The 22,144-nt window shown below is 56.8% G+C and overlaps 1 protein-coding gene across 6 annotated transcripts in view; it reads left to right on the top strand.

The window, feature by feature from the left end:
- Positions 1 to 22,144, top strand: part of PLEKHG5 (pleckstrin homology and RhoGEF domain containing G5) — a 52,212-nt gene that overhangs the window by 17,777 nt on the left and 12,291 nt on the right. For 2 of the 6 annotated variants that reach the window (XM_010813382.4, XM_010813381.4), the window contains exon 2: positions 4,316 to 4,392. In XM_010813382.4, the coding sequence (XP_010811684.1) occupies positions 4,316 to 4,392 (77 nt within the window). Of the gene's footprint in view, positions 1 to 3,266; positions 3,391 to 4,315; positions 4,393 to 5,556; positions 10,626 to 15,013; positions 15,180 to 22,144 lie in introns of those variants that run through there. The other 4 variants (XM_024976760.2, XM_024976762.2, XM_024976759.2 and 1 more) reach the window with 4 other exon arrangements.

Genomic DNA, 22,144 nt, shown 5'->3' on the forward strand with positions numbered 1-22,144 from the left:
TTCTTTTGAAGCACTGTGCTCGGCCAAACAAAACATGTCTGCCGGCCGGCTTCTGCCCAGGCGCCTTGTCGGCCAGTTGTGGTGGAGCCCGTGCTGGAGGAGAAGGGAGAACGGCATCGTGTGACTAAGATAGAGGGTGGGGGATGCTGGCGTGTGGGTTGGTCTGCCTGGCCGAGGGGCCCTGACTTTCCCGAGGAGGCTGGGGAGCCACAGAGCCCATGGAGGCCAGAAGGCAGCTGGGCTGTTTCAGACTGAGAAAGACAGATTCTGGCACCTTGGGATGGGTGGCAAGTTCTAAGTTCCAGGTCTGCCTGGAGATGGCTAAGGGCCCGCAGCCAGACACCTGCACAGGCTGACTCAAGTCAGAGTGGTATTCCCAGCTGGGGACCCTGAGGGGAGCGAGAGCAGGAGGTGGAGGCAGCCCCCGGGAGCTGCCCCACGGTCACAGAACCACTTTCTCCCTGCCTCTCACCTCCAGGGCTGTCTCCACTGACTAGCTGCTCCTATGGGTCCCCTTGGTCTTACTCCCCATTGACTATGGGGCTCTCTGCCCACTCAGACTCTCCATGATCTCAGAGCTCCAGGCCCACTAGCAGTTGCCCGTCTCAATTCAAATTCTCAAGAGAACAGATTGAATTGAACAGGGTGGACCAGGTGGCTTCTCTGTCCCAGTCAACTATGTCCAGGATAAGTGCCACGTGGGACAACATCTCCCCCTTACTGGGCTCTCTTTCTGCAGGGTTGTAACTGAGGCAATGCGCTTGAGGGGGAGCCCATGGCAGTCCTGGAGGTGGGGGACAGCCTGTCCCGGTGCCTGATTCCTCCCCAGCTCCCAGGGGCCCCTATCTGGGCCTTGAGAGCTATCAGGGTCCTCAGCGGTTTTCCTGTGGTTGGAGTTTCTGGGGAGAGAAACACGCATAGACCCTAGGAGGTTGTAGCTTTAATGCAAAGCTCAGGGAAATTAGATTCCAGAGGGTTGGGACCAAGCAGTTCACGGCGGGGTGGGGGGGGTGGGTCTAGAAAGCAGATTGAGTACCTTGAGGGGGGCTTAAAACAGATGGGGGGTATTGTAGGCCAGAGAAGTCAGCCAGGTAGAACCCCAGTGTCTGGAAGAACCGGGACAAAGAACTCTAGAACCACAAGCCCCACATGGCAGTTGAGAGCAATCTGGCCCTATAGTGCCTGGAGCCGTCATGGCAGGACCCAGAGAGCTGGCAAGGCAGCTCCAGGTCCCTGTGGGGGAGGAAGTAGCCCAGAGCCTGCAGAGCTTAGGGCCAGAATCCAGAAGTCTTGGGACAAAGGATGTTAGAACCCAACCCCAGCCCTGAGCTGTGACAACCCAGGGACTCAGATACACAAGCAGATCTCATCTGGCTGAGTTCCCCAGACTGAGGAGGGTGCATGGGAAACTCCCCCAGAGCTGGCTGAGGTCTCCAGGTCTCTGGAAGCCCAGGTGACAAAGGGGATGCTGCTGGGTGGTAGAGAAGGGCCATGCTTTCCACCCCACCCTCAAGCCAGCTGCGTCCTGGCAGGCAGGCTGGGGCAGGGCCATTAGGGTCCTCCTAGGGCTGTCTCCCACCTCAGCTACCTTTGCCCCCAAGCTAGAGTCAGGACAGGTGTCCTTGACCCTTCAGACAGCTGAAGAAGCAGAGATTCCGAGAGGGATATCAGAACTGTGTGATTCTGTGAACCGAGTGAGGCGGGGCTGGCCTGAGAATTCTGAGAGTTAGCGGGGTCCCTTCTCAGAACCCCAGGCTCACACTCACCAAGAGCAGACTGGGGGACTGTGCCGTCGCTTCCCTCTCACCCTGGAAGCTTCAGGACACTAATGGAGACCCTTGTGCAGCTGTTCTTGCACACAGCCTCCTCCTCTCGACAGCCCCCTATGCTGCTTTCCAAAGGGCCTTGCTGCCCACTGGGCCCCACATGAGCTCCTCAAGGCTTGTCAGGGTCACCAATGAGTTCCCAGGGCCCAGCTCAGGCCTAGACACAAGGTAGGCCCTCCAAGGACTTACTGTGTGTTTGCTGAGTGAATCCAGAGAACCCAGGAGACCTGGGACCCATCACTGTTCCCTCCACCAAGAGTCTGCGAGGGAAGGGACGGGGTCCTGGTCACCCGTGAGTCCCTAAGGGCCAGTCCATGAAAGGGGGCAGGTACCCTACTCTGGTTGGGGAAGGGACCAGGGTAGCCTTTGGGAGAGAGACCCGGGCCCCAGGGGAAACTTCCATACCTGGGGCTCATTTACCCAGGGCCCCCCAGCACCCACCTCCAGGTGCGATGGGGTCTGGGCAGGCTTAGGAGCACACTGAGTCCCTTGGGAGAGTCTTTGCCACCTCCCCAGGGCTCCATTTCTGTAGTTAAAAGTGTTTTGTAACCATTAAGATGCTGTCCAAGTATCTCATGATGCTATTTACATAAACTACAAGATCAGGCAAAACTGATCAGGCAAAACTAATCAAAAGAGAGTTCAGGACCATCCCCTCAGAGGGGAGAAGCTGACAGCCCCCATGAGGGAGACCTCCACATCGAGGCTGGTGATGCTCTACTTCCTAACCTGGGTGCTAGTTATTTTGCACGAATACGTTTTTGTGAAAATTTTACTAAGCTGTGTACTCATGAGAGCTGCACTTTTCTATACCTATTTATTTTACACTTTCATAAAGTTTCAAAAATGCTAAACAGCACCAAGATCATAGTAATAAAACATTAGTCTCCAGGTCCCCTCCACTTATGGAACCCTTACCCCCATCCCTGATAGCATCTCTAAATGAGAAGAGAGGCCTCTGCTGGGGGTGGGTGGCAAAGGAAACCGGGAGCTGTCCTGACCTGCGTGCCTATCTACAAGAAGGCATCATTTCCACTGAGATGATACCTTTCGGACGAGGAGAAATAGCAGAGCTGTCTAAAATGCCTTCATTCCCACTTTCCAGGAGATTGAGAAAATGTCTCCCAATCACATCAAAAACAGAGGTGTTTTCTTTTGAGGTGGCTGGGAGGCTTGAGCAAGTGGGGGGGGGCGGTGCGGAGGGATGGCGTTTAGTCACACCCACGACTTTTCAGAGAGAGGGGGAGGGTGCGCCGCGTCCTCCCTGCTGATGCCCCGCGCTGCAGGGTGCAGGCTCTGCCCAGCGGGGCGCCGGGAGGAGGGGCGCGGGGGGCGGGGCCCAGAGTCCCACCCCATAGGCGGGGCCCCACTCCACTCCTCCCACCGCCCACCTGCCCCGCCCCGCCTCTCACCGCCGAGGGTCCCTCGGGCGCAGCGCTCCGGCCTCTGCCCAGGCACCCGGCCGGCGCCCGCCCCTCCGCCTCCATCGCGGTCGCCCCCCGCGCCGACCCGCAGCGCCCCCAGCCCCTCCCGCGTTCCCGGCCGCCCCACGCCTCCTCTATGGGTGAGTGCGGGGCCCCCGGCCCGGCCCGGCCCCGCCATGCAGGCCGACTGGCCTGGCCGCCTCCGCGCCGGCTCGGGGAGGGGCGTTGGCGAGGGGCATCGCGGGCCGGCCGGGGAGTTGGTGGGAGTAGGGGGGAGATCAAGGGCAGGGCAGGGACCGGCTCCTTCCCCTCAGCAGGCGGGGGCTCAGCCCTCTCCCTCCTCTGGGGAAGGCCTGCTTGAGATGGGAGGTAGACGCCGGTCTCAGAATCAGGGCTGTGGGGGTCCAAACTCTGTCCCCATGTCGGGGCGCTCTTCTTCACCCCTTCCCCTGGCCCTGCAAGCTGGCCGGGGTGGGCAGCCTCTTTGCCCCACTTCCCTGTCCCCTCTGCTGCTGCACCCCAGGAAGAGGGGCAGCTTGGAGGGGGCCAGGTTCTGGGTCAAAGATGGACAGCGGGTGAAGGGACCACCCTAGGTTCTTGCGGGGGAGACCATCCATAGAGGCTGCGATGTGCAGGGCAGGAGTAGGAAGGGATCTTGGACCCCTGGAGTCCCCCTTTCCCTCACTGTCTTATAGGAATCCCCCAGGAACCCTGGGGCCCCAAGGTCACTGAGCCACCCCCCTTCCCCTCCCCACCCCCCACCAGTGGGACAGAGAGAGGGAGCAGTTCATTTCCAAAGATGTTTTCTCCCCTTGGAATCTGGATAATTTCCCTAGGGAGCTGCAACAAGAAAAGGGCTCTGCACACAGATTCCTGTGCAGATAAGTTGGCATTTAAAAGAGAAAGGGACACTGCCCTCCTTTGAAGGGTGCATTTAGGAGACCGCCCCACCCCGTCCTCTGGTCAGGAGGCTCCTGGGCCCCGGGGAGCCAGGGTGCTCCTGCCTGGGGCGCACCCTCCCTGGGCCCCGCCCAACTAGTAACCCTCCTTTCCTCTCCTTTGCAGAAGACCGGAGCCTGGAAGAAGAGAAGGGACTGCGTTGTCAGAACCCTGACTGCATGGACAAGGGCCGGGCTGCTAAGGTAGGGAGGCTGGTGGGCCTGGGGACTGCTGGGGCAGAGGGGGCAGGGTGCTAACCACCCCCTCTATCCAGGCCCGGGAATCCATGGGGCCCTGGCAAGGGTGCGCTGGCCTGGCCACAGTGTGGCCTGAGTTCAGGGGTGGGCAGAGCTGCAGGATGGCTGGTTTAGGAGGCAGAGGGGCTGACCTTGGTTCAGAAAGAGCAGAGTTGGGGGGGACTTCTATGAGGGCAGCAAGAGCAGGGGTGCCTCAAAGCCCTTTCTTGCCCTACGGTCCTTAGAGGCCTGAGGTGATAGGCACTGCTGCTTAATGTCACTGATGAGGAAGCTGAGAATCAGCAAGCAGAGACACCCCCCAAGGTTCCGTTCCAGTGCCCCATGGGCACTCTTCCTGGGCCACCAGGCCACTCTTCAGGTCTGGGCATGGGTCAGGGACACTATGGGACCTTGTGACAGTGACCGCAGGCCTGGGGATGAGGAAGGGAAGAGGGGGCCCACAGGTCCTGGAGTGTCAGGATTTGGGAGCTAGGAGTGGACAAAACAAGAGGGATACAGATAAAAATGATGGGGGCCTTCTGCCTGGCCTGTGCTGGGCCCTGTGCCTCGTGTGCTGTTTGTGGTAGCTCTGCTGGGAAGGTGTGGGTCGTTGCCCTGTTTTCCAGATGAAGATACCAAGGTTCAGAGAGGTCCTGTGACCTGGCCGAGGCCCCACAGCTCAGGAGAGACTGAGCCAGGGTTGGAACCCAGGTTGGGCCCCTCCCCGCATGCATTTGAGGGACAGCAGTGGTAACTGCTGCAACTCACCGTGTCACCCCGAGCCCCGAGGACTCTTTATCTCCTCCCTCTGGCCTTCTGACACCTGTCCCGTCATGATTCTCATTCACAGTAGAGAGGTAGCGGCTCACCTGAAAACGCATCTCTAGGATGAGGGAGAGCTGAGATTTGAACCCAGAACCCTGATCTGTGTGGTGCCAGAGCCCTGTTCCTAGCCACTGTGCAGCTCAGCTCTGCAGTTGCAGGAGATTAAAGATGCCACCCCGTTATACCCTTCCACCCGGACACAGCCGCTTACATTCTGTACAGGAAGACCATGGCTGGAAGGAACATGGAGGGCTGTTCTGGGGGTGGGGAGAGGTGGGGGAGGCTTCCAGTTGCCGTGGTCACCGGCAAGGGGGCGGCTGTGATGTCAGATGCAATCTGCTGGCACGGATGGTGCCTGGCATCAGGGCTCTGGTGTTGGCTGGCTGCCTCTCCCCCATATGGGGGCTCCTGGCAACAAATTGGCCCCAGTTACCCTCAGTTACATCCTGCCAGGGGCCTGTGAAGCCTTGGGGCCTCTGCCTGACCCAGAGGGATGGCAAAGGAGGCAGGCCACAATGACCCAGCCTTTTCTGTGGACAGCCGCTCCTCAGGCAGGCCCACAAGCTGCCATGGGAAGGGGCAAGGGTGAGGCCAGTGAGATGAGAGCTGGTGTCAGAGTGCCTGAGGGCTTTCTGCAGCCTCCAGGTCTCAACTCCAGCCCAGCCATGGGCTGCCTGCAACTCAACATGGCTGACATTGGCATCAGCAGCAGACCGTCACCCAGCCTGCAGGGGGAGAGCCCTAGTTCTGTCGCTGGTGGCACCCGCTTTGGGACAGGTGATACACACTTGGGCCACAAGGATGCCTGAGCGATCAGAGGCAGAAGGTCTAGTCAGGGAAGACATCTTGGAGGAGGGGACCTCTGATGGGAGTGAAAACGTGGACATGCATGCATGCTAAGTTGCTTCAGTCGTGTCTGACTCTTTGTGACCCCATGGACTGTAGCCCGCCAGGCTCCTGGTCCCCAGCAGTCCATGGGGATTCTCCCGGCAAGAATACTGGAGTGGGTTGCCATTTCCTCTCTCAGAGAATCTTCCTGACCCAGGGATCAAACCCATGTCTGTTATGTCTCCAGCACTGACAGGCGAGTTCTTTATCACTAAGTCCGAAAACGTGGACAGGCAGAGCAGAAGCCAGGGGCAGTCCAGGAAGGGGGAACTGCCACAGGCAGAAGTGCAGAGGCAGAAAACAAGGGGCAAGAGGCAGGTCTTGGCAAGGGTAGGAGCAGGCTGGAGCAGAGGGTCAGAGGAGGTGAATGACACCCAGGCTGGTGAGAGAGAGGACCAAAGAATATCCTATTGTTGATGATAATAAGAACCACCAGTGACCAAACATGTTTACGTGCCAGGCAGGTTGTCAGGCCCTCATGCTTGTTTCACTGAACTTTTGTGAGAACCTTAGAAGAAAAGTGTTATTATCATTCCTATGTGAAACATAAGGAAACTGAGACTCAGAGAGATGAAAAAAGAACTAGCCCACGTCACACAGCATGACTGGCCAAGCATAGCCTGGAATGAGATGGAGAGCCTCGTTCTTACTGTCCTCCCCAGCCATTCTAGGAACCGCTAGCAGGATGTGACTAGCGTTTTGAAGGAGATGACATCATTCATTCATTCACCAAATCAGCCTGAAGCACCTGGCATGCCAGGCCCTGTTCTAGGCCTGGAGATCTCCGGGGAACAAAGGTCCTGCCCTCCTGGAGCTGACCCCAGCCTCCCAGGGAGGAGGAGAGAAGTGAGGACTTGGGTTTGTCAGACTGGCACCCCCCAGGCTGCCCTGGGGAAGGGCCATCTTTCAACTGGGCTGGACCCTTCTGCTTTCGGGCCCACCCTCAAGGGTTTTTTTGGTGTGTGTTTGTTCTTTGGCTGCACTGGGTCTTCATTGCTTTGTACAGGCTCTCTCTAGTTGCAGAGAGCAGAGGGCTACTCTTTGTTGCGGTGCATGGGCTTCTCATTGCAGTGGCTTCTCTCGTGGCAGAGCATAGGCTCTAGGGCTCACGGGCTTCAGTAGTTCTGGCACACCGGCTCAGTAGTTATTTGCACAGGCTTAGTTGCTCCTCCACATGTGGACTTGTCCCGGAGCAGGGATTGAACTCGTGTCCCCTACATTGGCAGGTGGATTCTTAGCCAATGCGCCACCAGAAAGTCTGAGGATTTTTGTTTGTTTGGTTGGTTTGGTTACATCTTTGTTTTTATTTATTTTTGGGTGTGGCACGCAGGATCTTAGTTCCCCAACCAGGGATTAAACTGGTTCACCCTGCATTGGCAGCATGGAGCCTTAACCACTGGACTGCCACGGACGTCTCCACCCCTGAGGTTTTATTTGAGCCTCTCCTGGGTGCTGGGGCTCTTGAAATGCATCAGCCACTCCACGCCTCCCTCCTGTTCTGGAGTTCACTCTGAGGGAATGGAGATAACCAGGATGGGCTTCCTGGAGGCGGCTGCAGGTGTCCAGAGAAACGAGGGCTTATTAAGATGGAAGAAAGCTGAGTGGGAATGGGGACGGATATTGGGAATGGATAAAGTGAACAGGGCTCAGGGGATGGGGAAAGGTAGGCAAAACTGAACAGGGAGCATCCTGAGGTCCAGGTGAGGTGTCTGAACTACCTGTCTTGGGGACCACAGAGGGAGGTGGTGTCCCTACACTTCCCCAAGAGGAAGCCGTATAGAGTAGGGGGCCTTCCTGGTGGTCCAGTGGCTAAGATTCTGCGCTCCCAATGCAGGGATCCCGAGTTCCATCCTTGGTCAGGGAACTGGATCCCACATGCCGTAACTAAGAGTTTGCTTGCCACAGCTAAAGACCCCACGTACTGCAGTGAAGATTGAAGATCCTGTGTGTCGCAACCAAGACCTGTCACAGCCAAATAAATAAATGAATATATTTGTAAAAGATGTATGGAGTAACCCACACCTGGGAACTTCAGGGTCGCAGCCTACCCCTTTCCAACTGCAGGACCCTGGGAAAGTCAGTCTACCTCTGAGCCTCAGTTTCCTCATCTGGAAGCTGAGGCTTCTAGAGTTGTGACAAGAATTAAGAAGGCTTACCTGTGGAGTGCTTAGCAGAGAGCCTGGGTTGCTGTGGTGTTCAAGAAGATGCTAGCTGTGATCATGTGTGAATCGTGTGCGCAGGGGGACAGAAACCCCTAGGCTCCCAGCATGCCCTCCTTTCTTTCCCTGAGATCTGAGACCACCTTAGGTTCCCTCCTAGACCTGACCAACCCCACCCAGCCAGATGGATGTTTACTGCACAGCTATCCTGTCCCCAGGGCAGGTGTCCTGTTGGGGGCCCAGAGGAAGTGTTTGCTCCCTCCCTCCCAAAGGGCCAGGTGATGACCTGGTGGGTGTCCCCACCCTCCTGCAAGTTAACCACAGGGCAGAGTCCCTTGATCTGGGCATTCTGATGGAAGTCTGTACAGGGCACCTCAGGTCACAAGGGGACACAGAGAAGGGCTGACATTGGCCTAGGGAATCACATTTGAGGGGATGGAAGACTTGGGGTGTTTGTCCTGGAGATGGAACCCTCAGGGCATCATCCTTAAAGGTATCAGTTCTAGCAGCCACTGTGTTCTTAGCACCTACTGCGTGCCAGGCCCTGCCTCAGTGCTTCTCCATGGGGACCTCATCTAGTCCTCACCCCCACCCTGTGCAGCAAAGACACGCCATCTCCATCAGAGACAGGACACTGAGAAAAAGAGAGGGGAAAATAATTTGTCTGGGTCTGTCTCAACCAGATCTGTCTGTCCTCAGAGCCTACCATTTCTAACCAACTGTCAGGAGGAAAGGAGCACCCGGTGAGTTTTTCTGCAGGGCTCCCAAGGGCCCTGGCAGGGAGGTGGACTTTGGTTCAGTATAGGTAAGAGTCTCCAACAGCTGAAGCTGTTCTCTGATACATAGGTAGTGAGCACCCCATTGCTAGAGGCAATTTAAGCAGAGAGTGAAGACTGGATTTGATGACCTCAGACTTCCCTTCCAGCTTAACACTGGGCTGTGAGGTGGCAGGGATGAGTCGGTAGGGGTGGTGTCTATGTCTAGGGGAAGGCTTGTCAGATGAAGACCAGTGGACACAGGGCAGAGGAAGGGGTGGGTCTGAGGTCCTTGTGGAGAAAGAGTGGGCAGGATGTGGTGAATAATGGAAGAAGGAGTCACTTATTCTCCTGGGCAATGAATGCTTTGGGGGTGAGAGGTAAAGGCCAGGCGCCCTTGAGAATGGCCAGATTCTGGGATCTCTGGAGGTAGCTGGCTCTTAGAGATGCTGGTCAGCTGTAGATCCGGGGCAGTCCAGTGTGTGACTGGAGAATGGGGCAGGACCAGGGAAGCAGTGCAAGTGGAACTTTGGGGCTTTGGCTAAGTAATTTGGAGGGGGGAAAGTGAAGGTCTAGGGTGCCCCAGAGGCCGGGACCCACCACATGCGACCTGGCCAAGATGAGCTGCCCTGGTGTGGGCCAGCCCCAGGGAGGTCAGCGCTGTCAAGGACGGTGACTCCCATTAGGAGGGGGCTCTTGTAGTCTGGAGGGGGCCTGATGGAGATGATCTAGAGTTGGGAAAATGCAAGTAGGTCTGAACCAGGAGGCTGGGAGTGCGGGGTGGCAGCCCCATCATGTCAGACTCCCTAGGGAAGGGGGTAGGTGTGCTTGGGGCGGGGAATCCCGACACTACCCCTACCTCAAGTCCTGAACGCTGAGTTATTCTGAACTCAGTCTGCCAGGAACCACCGAAGGGCGGGATGGGCCCCTCTTTCAGGACCTACTAGGCGTGGGCCAGGAAAAAAGAGGGAGGCACGGAGCTAGGCGGGCCCGTTTCTCAGGCGCCGCGGAGGGCGCAGTTCAGAATCCAGCGGAAGCCAGCCTGGCTTGGGGCGATTCCCGGGGCGGGCAGGGCCTGCGGGTGCCTCCTTCTGGACCCCGGGGGGCAGCGTCCTGCCGCTGGCCCTGGCCGGGGGCGGGAGGGCGAGCTCTTTTCTTTAAGCCCAGGTCAAAGATTGCAGGTTTTGAACTTTCTGCAGGTCTGTAAGGGCAGCCCCCTTGGGGACAGTGACAACGGCCTCCTTACCTCTGTCCGCAGCCCGGACCCTAGGTTACCCCCAAACGCCGGCCGGCCCTCCAGCCACCCCCTGGGCCGCGGGGTGGGGCGCCCGGAGCTTCCCGGGAGCGCAGCCCCTCCCCGGCCCAACCGGGCGCGCCGATGGTACGTCCCGGCCCGCCCAGGTGGTAGCGCCCGCGCGGCCTACCGTAATTCCCCTACGACCCGCGCCCCCGCCGGCGCAGAGCGGACCGAGCCCGCCCCGCGGTTCCTGTGGCCCTCGCCCTACAGGCCCCTCGGAGCTTTGGCAGTCTTGACCCGAGCCCTAGCCACTGGGGAGGAGACCCATGTCCCTAGGTGAGTCTCACGGGGAAGTTCAGAGGTGGGGGTGGGGTGGGGGTGGGGCCGGGAGCCAAGACTCCCCCTGAATTAATAGACAGAAGCCTGGGGCGGGGGGAGCAGGGGGGATATTGGGGGTAGGGGAGGGCGAGGGTCCCACACAGCCCTGGGCCTGCAGGTGGCCGTCGATGGGCGCCACCGGCTCTGCTTCCACTTACTTGAGGGTGGAATGGGCTCCAGCGCCCGCCCCCACAATGACTCTAGGGTGGGGTCGGCTGGGATAAATAGCCGTGAGGAGTCTGTAGGGCCTCAGCCCTGGTGTGAGGGCTGCTGGTGGGGCGAGGGGTTCCAAAGGGGATTTGGCGGGGCTTGGTTACGTGGTTTCGGCTACCTCGCCGCATCTGGGCGTCCATGACGGTCCGAGCGGAAAGTCCTCTCGATGCCGGCAGGGGGCGCGAGAGTCTGCACCTCGGGCCGCCTGGGTCTGGCCTGGGTAGAGAGAGAGCCAGAGGACCCATGGATCTCCTGGAGACCCAGAGGCCAGGAGAGACCCTGGGCCGCTCTGATGAAAGACTGAGGAAGTGGAGGCCCAGCGGCTTCGGACCCTACCGATTCCTCCAGTTCCTTCCCCAGGCTTGGAGGGCACTGGGGGGATTTGTTTCACTATTCTTCTGCTCCTTTGCCAGAGTCCAGACACACATTTGAACCCAGCAGCCATCCCTAGGTAGAGAATTCTAGAAAACTGGCCAGTGCCCTCTTTGCACAGTAGGGAAGGGCAGGAGGTAGGTAGGTGGGCCCAGGTGTGCAGCCCAGGCCTGTGCCCTCTCCCCAATTCCCTCCCAAAGAGCCTTTTGTGTGGCTCTGAAACAAGAGGTGCCTGGAGAGAAGTTGCAGGCTTCCAGGCTGGGGTCTGGGGCTCCAGGGCACATTTCTGCAGGACCTGGGCAGGAGGCAAAGTTCATGGACCACACAGCCTCTCCTTTTCCGCCTAGTACCCACTGGTCCCAGCTGGTTGGCTCCCTGGGGAGGAAGAGGGCTCACTGGCTTTTGGACTTGGTGGCGTGGAGCTGGCCTGCGGAGAGGTTCTCTACACCTTTACCATCTGCCCAGCACAGGGCAGGTCCTTAGAGCAGGCTCTGCCTCCAGGGGGACCCCAGAACCTGAGAACAAGCGGTGAGGCCCAGGCCTAGGGGAAGGGAGGAGCCAGATGGGGCGTTTGGAGAGGAGAGCAGCCTGGCAGAGCCAGCTCCTCCCTGGCTAACGTGCCCATGCATGCAGCCTCCACCCCTAGATTTCTGAGGTGCCAGATGGAGCCTCGGGGCTGGGAGCCTCTTAGGGGAGCTTAGCTTGGGTAGGGAGCCCCTGGGCAGGGGTGTCCCCCTGGCCAGAGAGCCCCAACTCCTGGTTCCAGGCCAGTCTCCTGTGGACAGAACACAGAGCTGGCCCCAGACCTGTGACCTCCCCTCTCCCACTGCAGACCAGGCTGGGGCCCCAACCCACTGTGGGGAAGGGGAAGCCCACAGGCCTCTGCTTTTCTGGGGCTGGGGAGGTGGTGCAGGGCGGGAGTGGCAGGGGGCTCCTGCCTTGGAGACTCCATTATTCATCAGCCGTGGCATCTGGTTTCTGGGTATCAGTTTCAACAAGCCAGTCCTGACTCATGAGCCTGGAGCTGGGGCTGGGCTAGGGAGGGGCCCCCTCCTCAGGGATTCAGGGGCTGGGACCTTTTGGGCCTGCTCATGGGCTATTTCAGCTCCCTATTTAGCGAGGAGGTGGGAACCTCGAAGCCTGCCGAGGCCTCCTCCCTTCCCTGTGCAGGGCTCCTTTCCTCCCCTGCTCCACAGGTTCCTTGACCCTGCACTCTTGGCCCTGGGACAGCAGGGCCCTGGCCCTCCAAGGAGCAGCCCCAGCCCTGGATGGAGAACCCAAGCAGGAGTGTGACTCAAGGTGGCCAGAACCTGGTCACTCCAGTGACCTCTGGTGACCTGTCCTGGCCCAGTCCTGATGGTCTCCACTCGATACAACCTGGCTACCCCAGACTGGTGGGCTTGGGGATCTGCCCTGTCCTCAAGGGGGTGGACCTCAAGTCCCCTGCTGCCCAAACCACCACTTGGCTGGTCTTCATGTCACCCTTCTCTGTGCTTGAGGCTCACGGGGTGGTCCAGTGGGCATCCGCTGTTAGAACAAGTTTTTTTACCTTTCCAAACCTCAGTGTCTTTGTCTGTTGAATTGAGATAGTAACAGTATCTTCTCCTTATGGTCTCTGAGAAGAGTGAACAGGATTTGGCATAGGCCTGGCACTTAGGTGTGCTCAGAGGTTGGCCTGGGGGGCAGCAGCAGGGGCAGGGGTTTTGAGGTAGAAACTGACCTGCCTGGGGCCAGCAAGCCAAGGTCATGGATGCTGGAAGGGATGGAGAGAAGCCGTGGACAGGCAATAGAGAAAGCTTTGTTAACCGTTGGCCACAGGAGGGGGCATCCTGGCCAAGACCTTCCTGGCCCTAATGGCCTTCTCTGGCATGAAGCCCCTCCTCCTGTCTTCATTCGTCCATTCATCATCTTAGTCTACACTGAGTACCTGTGGTGGCCAGGACTGTTCTAAGTGCCAAAGATGAAGCATGGGCCAGACAGCCAAGACTGCTAGCCTCTGGAGAGAATATTCTAGCAGGGAAAAGTGATAATCAAGAAGTGAACAAAGGAAATAATTTCAGGTCATAATATAAATAGATGCTTTGGAGGAAATGATTCAATTTAAGGGGACTGAGAGTTCCGGGGTAAGGGGGTGTTTATTTGGAGAGAAGAGTAATGGCCTCCTTGGAGAGGTAGGATTTAAATTGGGGCTCAGTGCCAGCTGTTGGGAAGATAAAGGGCACATGGTGTTCCAGAACACAGAGGAGCAGGTTCTGAGCTCAGTGAGTTGTGGGGATGAAGGAAGCCAGCATGGCGGCCCACCGTGTGTAACCGGCCAGGGGGGCAAGGTAGGAACCAGGCCACAATTGGGATTTTATTTTAAGCAAGATGGGAAGTCACAGGAGGGTTGGGTGGGGGGTGGGGGAGTGACATGGTCAGGTTTCAGTTTTAAAGGATTTGCCTATGGTGTGGAAAGAGGGCCACTCAGGATGTGGGAGGGGACACAGCCGTGGAAACCTCCTGGCCGGGATAGATGGATAAATTGCTGCTCCTTGCAAAACCTGCAGAGACCGTCTTCCCCCCACAGAACCAGACTGAGGGGGAGCTGTCTAGGGGATGGGGCTGATGACAGCGCGTCCCCCTCCCCCATGAGTACTGAGGAGTGCCCCAGGGAGGCCATTCCAGAACCCCAGAGTCAGAAGCCTGGGTGTCAGTCCTGCCTGTGGACTTCTTCGTCACTTTACCCCCCACTCGATGAGCGAGGATAACAGTGCCCGCCTCCACCTCCTGGGAGTGAGTGTGAAAGCGCTTTAACGCCCTACAGTGGGGATCCTGGCACCACACCCCATTCCTGGTCTGCGTCTTGGGCTCTGATGAGCGCCCTCTGGCGGTAGGGCACCGGAAGCTCCCACGTGGCCTTGAGCCGGGGAGGGGTGCGGGGCGGTGGGTGCCAGCCTGGAGCAGCAGGGGCTTCGTGGAAAGCTGAGTTGGGCTGCGGGGTTGTCCCGACGCCTCCTCTCACTCTACTCCTGGGCGCACCCCAGAGACCACCCTCTCCGCCCCGCGCACCTGCCTTCTGCCCGCCGCCTCCACCTGTGGTCACCAGCCCCAATCTGCTTCTCTGCCTGGCATGGGCAGTGGGAGCGGGGGTCCCCCGGGCTCAGGCTCTGAAGCGGGGGTCTCTTGGATTGCGGGCCTATACTAAGATGACCCTCAAGAAGGCCTCTGAGCGCCGGCTGTGTGGCTAGGACTGGGAAGTGGAGTCAGATATCCTCGGGTCTGGACGGGGAGCGGGGTCCGAGGACCCCTAGGGAGATGTGATGTGTCCTTGGTCCGGTCCCCCCTCTTCTGCCACCAGCATTAAGGAAGCTCCCTCACGGGAGGGAGAAGTCCTGCGGGCTCAGGCTCTGGTGCGGGGGTCCCTAGGACTGGAGGGAGGGGGATAAGATGCCCTTTGGCCAGGGGGAGCTCCTATGCCCAGTAGTTCGCTTTGTGGAGGGGGGGGGTGGCGGTCACAGCAAATTGAGGCGCCCGCGGGACTGGGCGGGGCCGGGGTTCCGCAGTCAAGGTGAGGGGGGTTGTCACCGGCGGGCCCCCCTGCCCCCAGCATCCAAGGAGGTCCCCGGGGAGGGGGGAACCCTCTGAGCCTGGGACCTTTGTGTGTAGCGGGGGTGGGGTCAGGGCGGGGCTGCCGGCGGGAGGGTGTTTCCCGCCCCGCCCCGGGGTCCCCGGCGCGCTCGGCGGGCGGGCGCGGCCGCACAATGGCAGGAAGCGGGGCTCCGCGCTTTGTCCGGCGGGCGGCGCAGACCGCCGCTTCCTCCGGCCGCCATGGGGACGGGACCCGGCGTCTCCGGGCGCCGCGCGGCCTCCAGGCCGAGCCCCGGGCTGCCCTCCCGAGACTCCGAGCCCGGCTGGGCAGGGGGTCGTGGCCGCAACGGGGAAGGCCAGGTACGGGCGCGGGGGGCCGGGCGGGGAGGCCGGGGCGGGTGCTCTGTCGCTCCTCCGCGCGCGTCTCTAAGCGGATCCGGTACTCGGCGACCCAGCCCCCTGCCCCGGGGTGCACACCGCGGGGGTGCAGGGGGGAGGAGGAGCTGGGGAGGCGATGAAGGGCTGGGGACTTGAGATGTATCCCCCACCCTGGCACCAAGGGGACCAAGCAGCGGAGGGGACAGCCAGACCCTGGCCTTTTGTGTCTGGGGCTGACTCCGGACACACCTGTGGGTCCCAGGGCCTGCATTGGCCACCCTCCCCTTTCCTTCCTTTGCCCAGGCCCTACCCACACCCCTCCTACTCCTGCTTCTGAGGCCACCCTGGTGGGACTGGGAAGACTGATTTCTCCACGCCCTATCCCTGGGGGAGTTGGCCTTGATCGTGCTCCCCAAGAGGCCCAGGCCCCTCTATTATTTGTAAAGTTACCGCTCATTCTCTGCCTTTGGACATGCAGTGACGCCTCCGCTCTCGCCTCTTTGGCTTGAGTCCTGAGAACTTTTGGCCTCGGACCCTGCTGTCTCTCCCTGGCTGGCAGGATCGCTGCTGCCCTTAGAGAGTGGTTGTAGCGGGGGCGTGAGGGGGCAGCAAGGAGGTGGGGAGTAGACCCTGGGTCTGAGAGAAGAGGCTCAAGAGTCTGGCTTTGGGAAAGGGCTACCCTGCTTTAGTGATGGGGAGACCCCCAATCCTGGAGGGAGTTGCGGAGACCCTGGGGTTTGGAGATGGAGGTGTAAGAACAGACAGTGTGGGCTGTGCCCACCTCAGCCTCAGCCTCCCTCCCTGGGGGTTCTCAGAACTTCATCCTCAACCCGCTGAATACTCACCTGCTTCAGATCCTAGCCTGACTCTCACATCATCCTGGTGTCCCTGAACCTGGGGGCTGCTGGGAGGATGGAAGGAGGTCAGCCACCAGCTGGACTCTTGTTAAAATTAGCATTAGTGACAACCCTGTATGTGAGACAGCAAAAGAGACACGGATGTATAGAACACTCTTTTGGACTCTGGGAGAGGGAGGGGGGGGATGATTTGGGAGAATGGCATTAAAACATGTATAATATCATATAAGAAACGAATCGCCAGTCCAGGTTCAATGCAGGATACAGGAAGCTTGGGGCTGGTGCACTGGGATGACCCAGAGGGATGGTATGGGGAGGGAGGTGGGAGGGGGGGTTCAGGATGGGGAACACGTGTACACCCGTGGCGGATGCATGTTGATGTATGGCAAAACCAATACAATATTGTAAAGTAAAATAATAATAATAAATAAATAAAAAGAAAGAACTAAACCATTAAAAAAAAAAAAATTAGCATTAGTATCAGTAGTAAGTTCCTCCTCCAGGGGATCCTCCCAACCCAGGAATTGAACTCTTGTCTCCTGCATTGGCAGGTGGATTCTTTACCACTGTGCCACCTGGGAAGCCCACCTACTGGTTAGTACATTCAGTTAATATTTACTTAGTGGCAATCTGTATGCTATACAGTGGTATTATAGGTATTATAAGTAGGAAATGGCAACTCACTCCAGTATTCTTGCCTGCAGAATTCCATGGATGGAGAAGCCTGGTGGGAGCACATTTACTGGTTAGGTTTTAAAACAAGATTGTGGCACAGAACCAAGGACTTGGACTGGAAGAGTCCCAGAGAACCACCCCCCCCTCAACCCAGAACACCCACAACCTAGCATGGCTCCTTCCATGTCACCCCCCCACCCACTGTGAAGCTAGGGCCTGGGCAGCTGGACAGTACACAGCCCCACTGCCCAATGCCAAGCCTGGCGCCAGAAAAATGAAGCTGTCAGGGAAATCGCTAGAGGCCTGGAAGGGGTCGGCATGGGGCACCTGTGCCAGACTGACTGCCAGGCTGGACACAGAGGGCTAGAGGGCTGCTGAGCTGGCTGGCTGTGAGCCTCCCGGGGAGAAAGGACAAGTGCTTCCTCGGATTTGTTGTCAGGAAAAGATGCTCACTGCAGGGATTCCTGAATCCGTGAAGCCCGGCCCTCTGTCAGGAGGGCCCCACTCCTCTCTCCCTTCTCTGCTACCAAGAAATGGTGTGAATGTGGTGAAAATGTGGGATCTGGAGCTACATACCCTAGGTTCAAGTCCTGACTCCACTAGCTGTGTGACTTTAAACAAGTTGCTTAACCTCTCTGAGCCTCACTTTCCTCTTCTGTAAAATACAGACAATCCTAGCCCCTACCTCATGGGATGAGGAACCCTCAGTGCAGCCCCGGGCACATGACAATCACGTTATAAATGATCAGACATTTTCAGCTTCCTCTTCTTTCCTATCTTTGGCCATTTTCTCTGTTGTCTAGGCCATCCTTACCCTGTCTGTCATCTTCAAAATTCCTAATTGGGGCACTTCCCTGGTGGTCTGGTAGCTGAGACTCTGCGCTCCCAACACAGGGGGTCCAGGTTCAATTCCTGGTCAGGGAATTAGAGCCCACATGCTACAACTAACAGTTTGCATACCACAGCTAAAGATCCCATGTGTGGCAACCAAGACCTGGCACAACCAAAGAAATAAACAAATATTAAAAGGAAAATCCCTGGGACTTCCCTGGTGGTTCAGTGGTTAAGACTTCGCCTTCCATCCCAGGGGTGTGGGTTTGATCCCTGGTCGGGGAGCTAAGATCCTACATGCTTTGGGCTGAAAAACCAAAACACAGAACAGAAGCAATATTGTAACCAATTCAATAAAGACTAAAGAAGATGCCTGATCAGGCTCTCTCCAGCCCAAATCTCCAGTGGTCCTCTATCATGCTACTTAATAATCAAACCAGTACTTATTGAACGGCTAGGATGAGATCAGTCAGTGAACCTGAAAGACCGAAACTGCTGTCCTTGTAGAGCTGATAGGGTGTGGAGGCAACAAAGTGAGACACGCAGACTGCCTGCCAGTGGGAGGTGTTAAGGAGAGAAGGCGGGGGCAGGGAGTGGATGTGGAGGAATGAAACCTTAGAAGGGGAAGATGGTGACTTTTGAGTGAAGGTGTGCAGGAAGGGAGGTAGCTGGTTATTTCAGTGTCTGGGAAAGTGTTTCAGGCTGAGGGATTAGCAGATGCCAAGGCTCAGAGGTGGGGCACATCTGAAGAAGCGTGTCCAAGAAGGCAGGAGGAGGGACTTCCCTGGTGGTCCAGTGGCCAAGACTCTGCTCTCCCAATGCAGGGGACATGGGTTCAATCCCTAGTCAGGGAACTAAGATCCTGCATGCCACAACTAAAGACCCTGAGTGCTGCGACTAAAGACCCAGCACAGCCAAATAAATAAACATATGCATGCTCAGTGGCTCAGTCGTGTCCGACTCTTTCTGGCCCCATGGACTGTAGTCTGCCAGGCTCCCCTGTCCGTGGGATTTTCCAGGCAAGAGTACTGGAGTGGGTTGCCACTTCGTATTCTAGGAGATCATCCCGACCCAGGGATCAAACCTGTGTTTCTTGCGTCTCCTGCGTTGGCAGGTCAGTTCTTTACCACTAGCGCCACCTGGGAAGCCCAGTAAAAGGGAAGGCAGGAGGCCGGTGGGTGGGGGCAGTGTAAGGAGCTAGGAGAAAAGGACAAGAGGCCCCGAGGTCACCTGCCTTGGCGGGAGATGGGAAGCCCTTGCAGGGTTTTGAGGAGGTCCGTGTGACTCCTCGGAGAAGGCAGTGGCACCCCACTCCAGTACTCTTGCCTGGAAAATCCCATGGACGGAGGAGCCTGGTAGGCTCCAGTCCATGGGGTCGCTAAGAGTCGGACACGACTGAGCGACTTCACTTTCACTTTTCACTTTCATGCATTGGAGAAGGCAATGGCAGCCCACTCCAGTATTCTTGCCTGGAGAATCCCAGGGACAGAGGAGCCTGGTGGGCTGCTGTCTATGGGGTTGCACAGAGTCGGACACGACTGAAGCGACTTAGCAGCAGCAACAGCAGTGTGACTCCTCTTTGAACTGGGTCCACTGCGGCTGCTCATGGAGAACAGACTGGGGTCAAGGATGGGTGTAGGGTGACCAGCTTTGGGGCCCTGTCATCCTGCTAAGAGGCTATGGGAGCTAAGCTGGCCTGGAGAGTGTGGCCGCTTTGAAACTATGGATATTAAGGATGGCGCCTGAAGACGTGTTAGACTGCCTGGATGATGGGTAACAGAAGGATCACAGGTGACCCCAAGGTTTTTGGCCTATTATATTTTCTTGGGGCTGTCATAACAAGTCAGGGTGGCTTTAGAACAACAGAAGTTTATTCTCTCAGTTCTGAGGCCAAAAATCTGAAATTAAGATGTGGTCAGATCGTTCTCCCTTGGAAGTTAGCAGGGGAGGACTCTCCCTCGCTTCCTCCAGCTTCTGGCGCCTCCTGCTGTTCCTCAGTATCCCTTGGCTTGTAGATGCCTGACTCCAGTCGCCACCTCTGTTGCTACATGGCTTCTCACTATGTGTCCCCTCTCTATGTCTCTTCTCTTCTTATAAGGATACCGGTCATATGGTTAGTCCATACTCTATCCTGTGTGATTACAGACACCATTATGACCTCAGCTTAACTAATGCCATCTGTAATGATCCTCTTTCCATCAAGGGCACATTCTATGGTGCTGGGGGTTAGGACTGAACCTATCTTTAAAAAAAAAAAAAAACTGTTTGCTGTGCCACCTGGCTTGTGAGATTCTAGATCCCTAACCAGGCCTTCCCAGGTAGCTCAGTGGTAAAGAATCTGCCTGCCAGTTTAGGAGATGCAAGTTCGATTCCTGGGCCAGGAAGATCCCCTGGAGAAGGAATTGGCAGCCCACTCCATATTCTTGCCTGGACAATCCCATGGACAGAGGAGCCTGATGGGCTACATACAGTCCATGGGGTCACAAAGAGTCAGACATGACTTACCAAGTAAACAACAACAGCACTTCCCCAACCAGGGATTGAATCCAGGCCCATGGCTGTGAAAGCACCAAGTCCTAACCACTGGACCACCAGGGAATACCCTGAACCTATCTTTTTGAGGGACATAATTCAGCACATAACATCAGCATAGCCAGAAGGTGTTGCCAGTAATCGAGATGGGTTGAGCCATGTGGAAAATTTCAGGAGCTCATGTGAGGACCTTTTAAGTTTGAGATGCTTGTTGGGATACAGGAGGAGGATGGAGAAGGTGGGTCCAGAGTCTTGGGCCTGGTCCCCACTGGACAGATCACCTGGGAGCCCTCTCTAGGACAGTGGATGTGGGTAAAATGAGGAGGGGTCCACAGATGGGGAGAGAGCAGGAAGCAGGCAAGGGGCCTGAGAGGGGAGGGAATAGGCAAGGCATGGGTCCTGGGGGCCGAGGTAGAAACGGTTTCCAAGAGACCATGTCAAATGCTGGGTCCTGGGCGAACAAGCAAGAGGACTTCGAAGTGTGGATGTCAGCAGAGACCTTAGAAGAGCAAACTGGGGAGGGAGCAGAATTGATGGGAGAGGGTCTGAGAGAAAATGGAAGAATTAGAAAATCTCCGGTTGCAACCATCGTAGTAATAGTTTGATTTAGGCAAAAGCCGTCAGTGAGGACTAAAGTCCTGGAGTGTGCAATCACTGGGGAGCAGGCTATCTCAAAGTGTCACCCCAGGACTACCTACTCATTGGTGGTTTAGTGGCTAAGTCGTGTCCAACTCTTTGCGACCCCATGGACCATAGCCTGCCAGGCTCCCCAGTCCATGCATGGGCTTTGCCAGGCAAGAATACTGGAGTGGTTTGCCATTTCCTTCTCCAGGGGATCTCCTGACCCAGGGATTGAACCTGGGTCACCTGCATTGCAGGCGGATTCTTTACCAATGAGCCACCAGGGAAGCCCTGTATCCACTCATTACAGAGAGAGAACACGCCTTTACAGAGTACAGCGAGGGGACTTCCTTGGTAGTCCAGTGGTTAAGAATCCACTTTCCAATACAGGGGACAGGGAACTAAGATCCCACATGTAGCAGGGCAACTAAGCCTGTCAACTGCAACTAAGACCTGGCACAGCCAAATAAGTATATATTAAAGCAAACAAACACGATACAGTGAGATCCCCAGATGATCTGGCACTCGGGCACACTGAGGAAGACACGGTCCACTCTCTGTTGTCCCTGCACATATGCTCATCTTTAAACTATGCAGGAAGAATTGATGCTTTTGAGCTATGGTGTTGGAGAAGACTCTTGAGAGTCCCTTGGACTGCAAGGAGATCCAACCAGTCAATCCTAAAGAAAATCAGTCCTGAATATTCTTTAGAAGGGCTGATGCTAAAGCTGAAGCTCCAGTATTTTGGCTGCTTGATGCGAAGAGCTGACTCATTGGAAAAGACCCTGAAGCTCGGAAAGATTGAAGGCAGGAGGAGAAGGGGATGACAGAGTATGAGATGGTTGGATGGCATCACTAACTCAAAGGACATGAGTTTGAGCAAGCCCCGGAAGATGGTGAAGGACAGGGAAGCCTGGTGTGCTACAGTCCGTGGTGTCTGTGCTACAGTCAGACACAACTGAGCAACTGAACGACAGCAAACTGTGCAAGACCCCCAGACAAATCCAGAAGGAGGGGCTTTCTGCAAAACTGCTGGCCTGGCTGCTTCAATGTCCTGAAAGACAGGGTGGAAAATGTGGGATATTCATTCAATCTTTTTTTTTTTTTATTTTTTAAGTATATATATGTATATTTTATTTGTTGATTTAGCTGTACTGGCTCTTATTTGCATCCCTCAGGATCTCTAATCTTCACTGAGGCATGCAGACTCTTTAGTTTTGGCATGTGAACTCTTAGTTGCGGCATGTGGTATCTACTTTCCTGACCAGGGATCAAACCCAGGCCCCCTGCATTGGGAGCTTGGAGTCTTAGCCACTGAACCACTAGGGAAGTCCCAGGGCATTTATTCTTAAAGGGATAAACAAACACAGCCAAACGTACATACATATGAACCTTGATTGAATACCATGTGGGGAAAAAAATCTGTGAAGG

This window comes from Bos taurus, chromosome 16 (genome assembly GCF_002263795.3).
Source record: "Bos taurus isolate L1 Dominette 01449 registration number 42190680 breed Hereford chromosome 16, ARS-UCD2.0, whole genome shotgun sequence".
NCBI classification, from domain to species: domain Eukaryota; kingdom Metazoa; phylum Chordata; class Mammalia; order Artiodactyla; family Bovidae; genus Bos; species Bos taurus.